At 35.6% G+C, this 11,553-nt stretch overlaps 1 protein-coding gene across 1 annotated transcript in view; it reads left to right on the top strand.

The window, feature by feature from the left end:
* The window catches only part of LOC109456049 (transmembrane serine protease 11A), a 34,136-nt gene extending 23,786 nt beyond the window's left edge, over positions 1-10,350 (top strand). Inside the window, exons 6-8 of the mRNA XM_019748049.2 lie at positions 4,695-4,954; positions 8,338-8,480; positions 10,189-10,350. Coding sequence (XP_019603608.2) covers positions 4,695-4,954; positions 8,338-8,480; positions 10,189-10,350 — 565 coding nt within the window. The remainder of the gene's footprint in view (positions 1-4,694; positions 4,955-8,337; positions 8,481-10,188) is intronic.
* The last annotated feature ends 1,203 nt before the right edge of the window (positions 10,351-11,553 follow it).

Genomic DNA, 11,553 nt, shown 5'->3' on the forward strand with positions numbered 1-11,553 from the left:
ATCTTCAATGGATGTAGGAAGTTGGTAACTATGAGAATGGAGAACTGCTCAAATAAAATTATATAGCATTGACATATGAAGATCTGGTAGAATTAGAGCAGTTCACAACCAAAGTGATACAATTACAAAGGTGATAAGGACAGGGTGCTTTAAAAGAGATTCCTTTAAATAACAAAGGATTAAGAGGCACCCTTGGGCCACCCAATCGGAACTTCATACAATATACAAAGGGTGCCAAAAAAATGTATACACATTTTAAGAAAGGAAAACTGTATTGAAATTGCAATACTCAATATATACTGATAACAAAAGATGAATACAAGTCGCATTTGACTTCTGCAATTACAAGAGGTGATCAAAGTGGTTACTATCAGCATCCAGACACTTCTGATTATGGCGAGCTACTCCTTGAGCAATGCTGACCAAATGAACAGCAACAATTGTTTATTCATTCTGAGCATAATTACAACCTACATTTTATTAAATGTAAGATAAAATGACTTTTGCATAATTTTAGTTTTATCTTTCAAAATAACTACTCAGATCTTATTATTACTATTAACACTTGAAATTTTGGATTCATTTTAAGTAGTTTCACTTTATGGCCTTTCTCCAGTAACACATATCATGGTGATAACAAGGGTTTCCTTGTGTAAAGCACGTAGTGTGCAGCAAGACTTGGTGGATAAAACATTGCCCCAGGCAGCAGGGGAGTTGTATCTGCTCTCTGTAACCTTGGGCAAGTTATTAAACCATAGTGTATCAGGGAATAGATGGATCCAAGTTTCTTTTGAGCTCTAAAATTCTGACTTTTGATACCATAGTAAATTCTATCTACCTATGAGTCTACATCTATATCGAGACTTAGAGTCTTATAGTTCAAAAGACATGGGAACTCAATAGGGCAATATGTTAGAAAGCACAGAGATCCTTATGTAGGTACCTACTTTAGAACTGAATATCTCAAAGTAAAGGAGAGCTTACTAGCTTCAAAGTTAGCCAATTTTACGGTAGATTGCTCCATTTTTTTCAAATATCTTTATAACATTGAACAACAAATCTGTAACCTAATAACTTCCATCCATTGATATTTGTTCTTTCATCTGGAAAAACAGGGATCAAATTTATTTCTTCATCCATAGGACAGTTGTTCCTTAGCTTCTCTTTTTGAGCCCAAACATTACAAAAAATAAGAGAATCTCCAAACTATATGTGAAAATAAATATCACTATTTCACAGCATCAACTTCCAGATGTCCTACCATCTTGGTTCTTCTTTGAATGTTCCTGATTTTGTCAATGCTTCCACTAACACATGCTTTCAAGAACTAAACACAATTTTCAAATATAGTATGACTAATGTCATAAAGACAAAGTAAAATGGGGAGTTTTCTGGAAAAAAAAAATGACTTGAATGCAAGGGTAATAGGTAGCTCAGTAATTAATTCCAGCCAAAGGTTGATGATTAAGAATTGCTGTAGAAATACTGAGGATATTTTTTATGGCCCATCAAAGACCTCAACGCTGCACCATGTCCAAGACAGTATATTTCTAGGCTTGGCAGATGATATGGAAGTTGTTCCCAACAAAATATTAGTTTGGTGCAAAAGTAATTGTGGTTTAAAAGGTTAAAAATAATTGCAAAAACTGCAATTACTTTTGCACCAACCTAATAGCTGATGACGTAAGTTAGAAAGGAAAAACCAACGTGTGGGTAAGAAACTCAGAAATTTCAAAAGGACTTTAATTATGTTAGGTTAATAAGCAAGAACTAAATGACAGTTTTAGCAGGTATAAATGTAAGGCTCTAACTTGGGTAAAAAAATAAATAAATAAATAAAATCCAAGTATATCTGTACAGAAAGTAGATTATGTGCTTTAACTTGTGAAAACTGCCTAGAAATGTTTTGGGGGAAGTTAGCCCACTATGAATCAGTTGTTCACAAAACTACATTGTGATTTAGATTGCATTAAAAGAAATGCAGAACACAGAATACGTGAGATGTTAGACTCTGTTGGTCAGATCCTGCCTGGGATAGTGAATTCTGTCCTTAGTAATACACTTAAAGAGAACTTGACCAAATGAAATGCTTTTACAGAATCTTGGATGGTAAAGAAAGGTGATAGTATGTCCTGTCCATATAGCCTTGCAACTCAATGCATTGTTCACAGACTAGCACTATTCACACCACCAGGGAATTTGTTAGAAATGCAAGAATCTCAAGACCTATTTCCAGCCTACAGAATCAGGAGCTGCATTTAAATAGGCTCCCCAGGTTCTTTGCATGCACAATAGAACTTAAGAAACATTATCTTAGAAGACAAAAATTTTATACTGAGAAAGCTCTGGGAGAGAAGATACACAGTAATATTCATATACAGTATCTGAGGTACTTTTCTATGGATGAGAATTAGGAAATCAAAGAAGAATTTGTGAACAGTCAGAACTGCTCAAAGATGTAAGAGATTCCAGGTGAAGAAAGGGACTCTAAGGCAAAGAAGATGTCCCCACCTGCAGAAGTGTTCAAGCATAGACAATTGCCTCTTGAGAGTATTCAACTATTGCTATATATTAAGCTCCAGTATGCCACAAACATATCCTTAGGTGCTTAAGAATTGTTTTATGTGATTATTACACCCACATGCTTGGTAAGCAGTTAAGTAACTTGCCCAAGGTCACAATGCTAGGAGATAGTGGCGTTAAACACAAGAATATGTCTTCCTTGTGACAAGTCCTATCTTTCAAGCATTGGATCAGTGAGAGGACTAAATGACTTTATAGCCTTCCCTACTCTGAGATTATTTGATATTATTGCAGTCTAATATTGAGTTAACACTTTAAGAAACGTCATTACATGATTGGTTTTTTAAAGCAAATAATCAACAAAATTCCCAGATCATTTTTGTAGGGATGGTTTCCAGATCAGCGGTTATGACTTTCAATTTTTACAATTCATCTGAGGGTCTAAATTACTGATTTATATTGACTACCATTAAATTACATCGTGTTGATTTTGGCCCAGATTAAAAATTTAGAAAGTTTATTCATAATTCTCACTTAAGATCTCTCATGAAAGGTATTTCTTTCCTGTTTGTCATCTACAAATGACACTGTATTAAATAGTGTCAGGCCATTGTTGGAAAGGGTTAGAATGACCACTCCAATTTGAGTAACAACAGTTCAAGGTCTGTTCTTTGCATTTCCAAGTTCAAAATACTTGATTTAGGTTCAGTTCATCTAGTCCTGATTAAGTTGAGGGAGATTTGCACCAATGAAACTCTCAAAAGATTGATTTATAAACAAAAAATGTCAATATATGTATGCTATATGAACAAATGTGTTTATAAAACCAATCTTTATTTAGCTTTTCTAATTAGAGTATTTTTACATATTAAAATTGTATATAAAACCAAAATTTTAAATTGCCTTAAAAATAATAATCCCAACATAATTAATAGCTGTCAGATTGGATTTATAAGCCATTAATACATTTATGTGCTTCTTTCTATGACTAGTTACCTATTATAAATTAAATTAGTTGAGAAAGGAGTATCTATATGGGCAGTATCTGTCTCTTGGCTTATCCCTCACAGATGATGTGCAATTAATTAGTTAAGGAACATTAATCTTCCTATTAATAAAGATTTTGATGGGGAACCATGTCCTATAAAGAGAAAAGCAGAGAGAAACAAGTAGACATGTGATACTAGGCAAATAGTTAACTCCCCGAGGCCTTATTTCCTTTAAGTATAAAATATATGCTTTACTAGATGATCGTTCATTACTAGATGATCTTTCCAATCCCTGTATGTACACCATCCACCAGATGCTCAAGCCCACAAGCTAAAAGTCACATACAATTGACCATCTCTCAAAGTACTTAGACCGCTTTTACCTCATCCACTCTTCCCTCCAATAATCTATTCTCCAGAAAGAACCAACATGATTTTTAAAAAATATAAATGACTCTACATTACTCTCATCTTAAAATGATCCAGTGAATTCCCACATCACTTGAATAAACCCTTTATTCATGACACTCTAAAATCTGGTCCCCGCCTATCTCTGTAACCTCATCCCCCGACCATTCTTCCCTGTGTCCTAAACTGCAGCCCATCTGGTCTCAGGCCTTGAGAAGTTTGTCTAGGAACTTGTCTTCCCATCTTCTCACAGCTGACTCCTTGTCAACCACGTATATTAGCCCAAATGTCTTGTCATCCAAAGAGCCTTCCCTAACTACCCCTTAGCACTCTGTTTCATTGACCTATTTTATTTTATTCATAGTCCTTATCACTGTTCGAAGTTATTTATCTATTTGTTAATGTGCTTCATTCTTTTTCCTTCACTGGAATCTAATACTCTTGCCAGCAGAAACCTTTTCTGTCTTGTTCACCATTTTATCCCTAGCGCTTGGAATATAGATCAGCACACAGATGTTCAACAAATATTTGCTGAAGAGATAAATGATATTTTATGTGCTTTACAGTTCTAAAATATAATAATTGGATTCAGTTGTAAGATGCTGTTTGCATATGTTTTATCTTTCAAAATAGTAGCAGTGCACTATATTTAAACAGTCCAAAAAAGCTATCATTGCAACCAAGTATTTTCAGGATGGTATTTTCCCTTATATTACCTAAATACAATTATTGTAGTGCAGTTCATATACCTTGTTCCTTTCTAACCTTTTCCAGGGATATAAATCCATATCAGTGGACTGTTAGCTTTGGGACAACAATCAACCCTCCGTTAATGAAAAGAAACATCAAAAGAATTATTGTCCATGAGAGGTATCACTCGCCAGCAAGAGAGTACGACATTGCTGTTGTGCAATTCTACCCCAGAGTCACCTTTAGTGATGATATCCGCCGGATTTGTTTGCCAGAAGCCTCTACAACCTTCCGACCAAATTCAACTGTCTATATCACAGGATTTGGAGCACTTTTCTATGGCGGTAGGTATCTCAAAAACCCACCTAAGGTGTTTATAGGGCTTAGGATCACAGAGTCCTAAGCCTTATTTAGGGTAGTGTGATTTGATCTCCATCCTTACTTTGTATGTTGTAATCCTCGTGCCCACCTTCACTCCAAGCCTCCCTCATTTTGAGCTCCATCTCTGTGAGCCTCCTCTACCCTTTTCGTCTCCTCTTCCCTGTAGTTTCCTCTATCACTCGTTATCACTTTCCTCAATCACTTCACAAATATTTCCTGCCAGCCATTTCCACACAACTTGGTTGGATTAGTTAGGATTCTAGTTTTACAAGTGACAGAAATTCAACTCAGATTAGCTAAAGCAAAGAATAATGATAAAATGGAAACTTTTGCCCTTGTAATTTGGAAATCAAGAGTGAAATGAGTCTGGCTTCAGACACAGCTGAATTCAGGGGTTCTTATGATGTCATTGAGCTCTAAATCTCTGAATCTTTCCACTTGCTGGCTCTGTTTCCCCCTAGGTCCCCTTTAAATGGAAGGATTCTAGCTTCACGTAGTGGCAGCTCAGGATTGACATCATCTTTACCTAGTAGATGCCAAGGGAAGAACACATCCCTCTCTTTGCTGGAATCTACATTAATCCCTGGAAAGGTCTGTTTTGTCCCAGCTTGGGTCCAGGGGTCCTTGAATTGATTGGCTAACTCAAATACCCCCATCTATACCTAGACCAAGAAAAGCAGGTGTGTGATTGACAGCTTGGTCAGATCACACAGAATGAGAGAGAACAGTTCTAAAATGATGGGCCACAGGGAATACATAAAAGAAGTTAATGTTCCTTCAGCAACACTAAAATCTATTTCTATGTGCTGTTCTCCATGCAGTGCCAGGTGTACAACAGATATGTTGTAATCCTCGTGCCCACCTTCACTCCAAGTCTCCCTCACTTTGAGCTCCATCTCTGTGAGCCTCCTCTACCCTTTTCGTCTCCTCTTCCCTGTAGTTTGCTCTATCACACATTATCACTTTCCTCAATCACCTCACAAATATTTCCTTTGCTCAGCTACAGTCTCCATTTGCAGCAAAATCTACTTCAGAACTAAAGAGGCTAATTTAAGAGTGATCAGAAATAAGAATATTGTATAGAGATAAATCGTCTCTGATAACAGAGCTTCCATTGCCCTTTCTAAGATGATTTAATTGATATACTAACTTAATCTCCTAAAAGTAAAAAAGATTTTATTTTTTAATGTATTTTTGGGCATACTTAGCCAGACACATTCTGGATTCTAAAATCTGGTCAAGGTACATCCATACACAACAGAAAGGGAGTTTCTTTAACTCTGGCTTGAGAAGGTAAGAAAGGGTTTTCTGAGAATGACCAGATCTATTCACAGAGCTCTATACAACTTGTTTATGTACATTAAACTGTAAGGAATAAACTCTTAATTTTCAGTCTCCACTAAGGAACTCAGGAATACATTGCACTAATGTGACCAGGAATAGGCTTGATGGTCTGTAGATTTTCTCCAAATGTCACATGTGGTTTCTACACCAGCACTCTCTCTGATGGGTTTTCTCCTCAGATAAAGTTTGCATTCTCTGCTTCATGATGATGAAAGAGGCATCTCAGATTCCCTTTGGCTTGGTGGGAAGAAATGTTTCTGGCCTGGAGTTTGAGGTTGGTACAGAAATGTGCCTGCCATAATACTTTTTGAGTAGTAACAGAATATAACTGACATGGATAGAACAGTATCCTAAATAACAGAATACTCACTTTTTCCAAGCACCCATGGAACATTCACCAACATCGACCATATCTAGGTTTATAAAACAATCCTGAACAAATTTAAAAGAATTGAAATCAAAGATAGTATTCTCTCCAGTCATAATAGACTCAAATTAAAAAACATTAACAGAAAGATAACAGGAAAATCTCCAAATGCTTAGAAATTAAACAACACACTTCTAAATAATCCATAGGTCAAAGAGGAAGCCTTAAAGAAAATTTTGAGTACATATGAATAAAAATGAAAAACAAAACAAAACAAAACAAAAACTTGTCAATATGGATCGCAACTAAAACAGTGCAGAAAGAGAAATGCATAGAAAATGTGTACGTTAGAAAAAAAAAGGTCTCAAATCAATAATCTAAGTTTCCACTTTAAGAAACTACAAAAGAGTAAAATAAACCTAAATCAAGCAGAAGGAAGGAGAGTAGAAATTAATAAAATGGAAAGCAAGAAAATAATAGAGAAAATTAATGAAATAAAAAGCTACTTGGAAAAAAATCCAAGTATTTTGTGAGAAATGTCATTAAGTATTCCCCCAATAGTTGAGAAATAGTTCAAGGATTTCCAGGATTTATTGAAAACAGCAATCAAGTTATCAAATGAGGCAGTGGTCTCATCTGTGACTCTGCTTCTCTCCCAAGCTCATTGGTTGTTGGTGGAATTCCATTTCTTGCCGCTATAGAACTCATGACAACTTGCTTCTTCAACGACACTAGGAAAAAGTCTCTGAACTCAGGGAAGGCCTAAACCCTTTCTAAAAGGAGTCACCTGATTAGGTCAGGCCCATTTTGAATAATCTCCTTTTTTATGAACTCAGTGTCAAACCAACTGTATCTTAATTACATCTGCAAAATTCCATCACCTGCACCTAATAACATACTTTAATCATAAGAATTACATCCATCATATTCATAGAGCCCACCCATACTTGGGGAAGAGGAGATCACTAAGAAATCCTAGGGATTATCACAGAATTCTCTCTACTACAGTGTCAGTTTCACAATGACTGTATGGTTTGATATCAAAAATACGTGAATGCTTGTGATATTCTTAGTTTCTACTGTAGGCAGTTGTCTTCCTGTCATCATATTGGTTTCTACAACTCAGGATCTAGTTTATAATCTGGAGTCCCAAAATCACAATATGTAAGAAATGAAATTGTTGACTTTAAATGTCATTTTATGGGTGACAATGCTTCATAAAATGTAAAGGATAAAATCAATGTACATAGTATTACAGTTATTTTATCAAGCCAAGGGAGAAAAACTAGACCTGCAAAGTTTCTGGAAACAATTTAGAGTCTACAAATACAAACTGTATTAAAAAAAAAGAATGCCTTCCTAAATTCACAAACTGATTCTTTTTAAAAATAAAAATACAAAAATTTTCCAGAAAAAGAAACAAAATGTTTTGCTTGTTAATATAAGTAGTTATAAAAATGTGATAAGCATAAAAATTATTTAAATGTGCCAGATTTTACACAGAAACTTTTTTCTCTGGAAACTGCTTACATTAACCTCATTCTATAGTGATAAAGTTTAGAAAAAAGTCTGCTCACTTCATTCTAGCTAAGAATGCTGATTGTAAACACTAAAATTACTTTGTTTTTCCTTAAGGGGAATCTCAAAACGATCTTCGAGAAGCCAGACTCAAGATCATAAGTGATGATGTGTGCAAGCAACCACATATATACGGCAGTGATATAAAATCTGGAATGTTTTGCGCTGGATATCTAGAAGGCATTTATGATGCCTGCAGGGTAGGTGAAAAGAGGTTATTTTGATATGAACTCAAAACATTTTTATATGGCTTAAGAAATATTCTATGTTCTTTATACTAGTACATAATACAAACATCTTGTCAGTTCAAAAATTTCTAAGCGCAAGTTTCACAACATAAACGTAATTATAATGATTTTTAAAGCAAAATGAAAGAAGCAAAGTTTCTTTGATGCTATCAAACAAACAAACCAATAAAATTAACTTTGCTTAATAACAGAAGTCCAAAGGTTCATAAAACTCCCTTTCCTTCATGGGCTCACATCTCAAAAGAAAACAATCATGAACAATGAACTGTGATGTGATGTTATAAGTGATACAATGAGGAATAAATATGTTTAGCTTGAAGGGAACTATTTAGAGCAAATATCAGAGAGATCATACGTAAATGAGGCCTGAATGATAAACAGCATTTACCCAGTTATAGAATCAGGAAATAATAGGAAAGAGAAAGAGCATAGACACAACTATGAATGTGTGAAATTACAATTTGTATTTGAGGGAACCCCAGGTAATCTGCTGGGGCTCAGCATAAGGAGGATGAGAGGTTAGAAGGAGTTAGCGCTGAGGAGGTGGAGTAGTCCATGCTGTGAATATCTAGTACCCTTTCCACTCCCCTCCTCTGTTGTCCAATATCTGCCCTGCATGCATATTTTCTGACAAAGGTATAAAAGCGTGTTTCTCCCTGGTGGCACTCACTTTATAATGTGAGATCCTGAAAACTTTGAGGTGATTCCACATGGTGAAGTGATGGGAATGGTGGCAGCAAGCCCTGCCCAGAGTCCCATAATTACACAACATGGGCAACCTGTTACAAAAGACACATAGCATGCAGGCTGGGCAAGAACAGGATCTGACACACATCTAGCCTCAGTTGTCAAGAACGTGGAGGAAGACAGCTAGAATTCAGGGAATCCAAGGAGAGGTCCACGCCACGGCAGACACGTGGAAGGTGGCAAGAGGAGTCTAGGAGAAGACATGATACGTGAATCTAGGCAAATGGTGAGATTACTGACAAGCCTCAAGAAGGACTGGTGGTCATGAAGAGACCTCACTGGATTGGTCGCAAAGGCAAGATTCTTACCCCACAAGTGTGCAAGCGAGTAATAAGACAAAGCTGGAGTCATAGAAAAAGTGGGGAAGTTATCAAGGGACTCAGGCACAGGGGAACAAGACAGGAATAAAGCAATTGTAACAGGTATACACGGTGTGGGGCTTAGTCTGTCTGAGAAAACAGAAGTCCAAGCACCCTACTTAGAGTCAGAAGAAAACAAACATTAGCTTGACTTTCTGTGTTGTATACTTGAAATGTGCTAATAGCAGACCTTAGGATTCTCAACACACACACACACACACACACGGTAACTATGTGAGGGATGGATATGTTAATTAACCTGATGGTGGTAATCATTTCACAAAGTACAGTATGTCAAATCATCATGTATAATTTAAATAAATACGATTGTATTACTCAATTATACATCAATAAAGCTGAAAAATAAAAAAAGTTAAAATGTGGAATTGAACTGTAAGGCTTTTATTACTTTTGAAATCCATGCTTCAATTAATTATCCTATAATTGGTAATCCATGTAGATTTCTAATAATAAAATATGTAGTTCATCAAAGAATCTTAAGTAATAAGCTTTATAATTAGCTAATTTTATTTCTCTTTAAATTTTTTTTTCAGGGTGATTCTGGGGGACCTTTAGTCATAAAGGATCTTAAAGATACCTGGTATCTCATTGGAATTGTGAGCTGGGGCGATAACTGTGGTCAAAAGAACAAACCTGGAGTCTACACAAAGGTGGCTCTTTACCGAAACTGGATTACTTCAAAAACGGGTCTCTAATTCACTATAAAATTTAAACAGAGAGAGCTGTATGCAGGCCATACACATATGAGAATCAAAATATTCAGTGGATGTAGTTTAATGAAGCAAGATTAAATGACTGGACCTAACAACACAAGACAGATGACATGATTTATTTTAGAATCACTTTAATCAATCGAATAACCCATAGCTAATTTATAAGGGATTTAAATTTGTAAAGCAGTGGGTCAGTGTAGCCTGGCTTGAAAAATACAGCAGAAATACTCAACTGTTTAAATCATGCAAACTAGAGTATAAAAGAGGAACAATGCAATATTTTGAGGATAATCCATGAGATTATTAGAATGTCTTTGTCAGGCGTGTTCCTTAAGTGAGGAAAATTTTAAACTCTCAATGAGTTGGAAACCATCCTAGAAGTTCCTATGATTTCTTCAGAGCTCACAAATATTTTTTTTCTTATTTCCCTATTCCAGGTTTTCCAAAAGGATTTTCCACCATAAGGAATGAATGTTCTATTTATTTTGTTGTAAAAGAAAGTTTTATCTAGAAAACAACATACGGCGATAAATTAAGCCAGAGATCTTCTAACTTTTTTCTGTGGTGAACCATACCTTATTTTTTGGTGATTTTTTAACACACACACACACACACACACACACACACACACACACCTCCCTATCTTACAGATATACCCAGAGAAAGCCTAATTAATGAATGAGTATATATAGTAATTTGCTAATCAAAAGTGTATTTTTGATATACATTTTTGGGAAGGTGATGGTAACTTCTTAAGCAGTCCTAAACAATGGCACAAAAATTTGACATTTTATAGATGCATTTGCATATTTGGACCACCAGGAGGTGGCTTTGTACTTTATTATTGTAAGGTTAAATGCCTAGAAAAAAATTGAGATTTGCTACTACACTGAATAATCAGATTATTGTATTTCTACATAGAAAGTTTATTCCTTTGTATTGCTGCAGCTGAATATCCACTAAGGCTTGTGGCAGTAGTCTATTGCAACCATGAAACTCTAGTTTTAAAAAACAATGCTTTTTAAAATAAATATAAATTTTGAGGACCTACCACACAGAATGCATGAACAAAGGAATCTGAAAGAGCAAACGTACCCTCTAAGCAAAGTGAAGATATTAGGAAAGCCAAACTCACGTATTGCATGGTACACTTATATGAAGGCTTTCTGGAAATTGTTACTCTGC

This window comes from Rhinolophus sinicus, linkage group LG02 (assembly GCF_036562045.2).
Source record: "Rhinolophus sinicus isolate RSC01 linkage group LG02, ASM3656204v1, whole genome shotgun sequence".
NCBI lineage: Eukaryota > Metazoa > Chordata > Mammalia > Chiroptera > Rhinolophidae > Rhinolophus > Rhinolophus sinicus.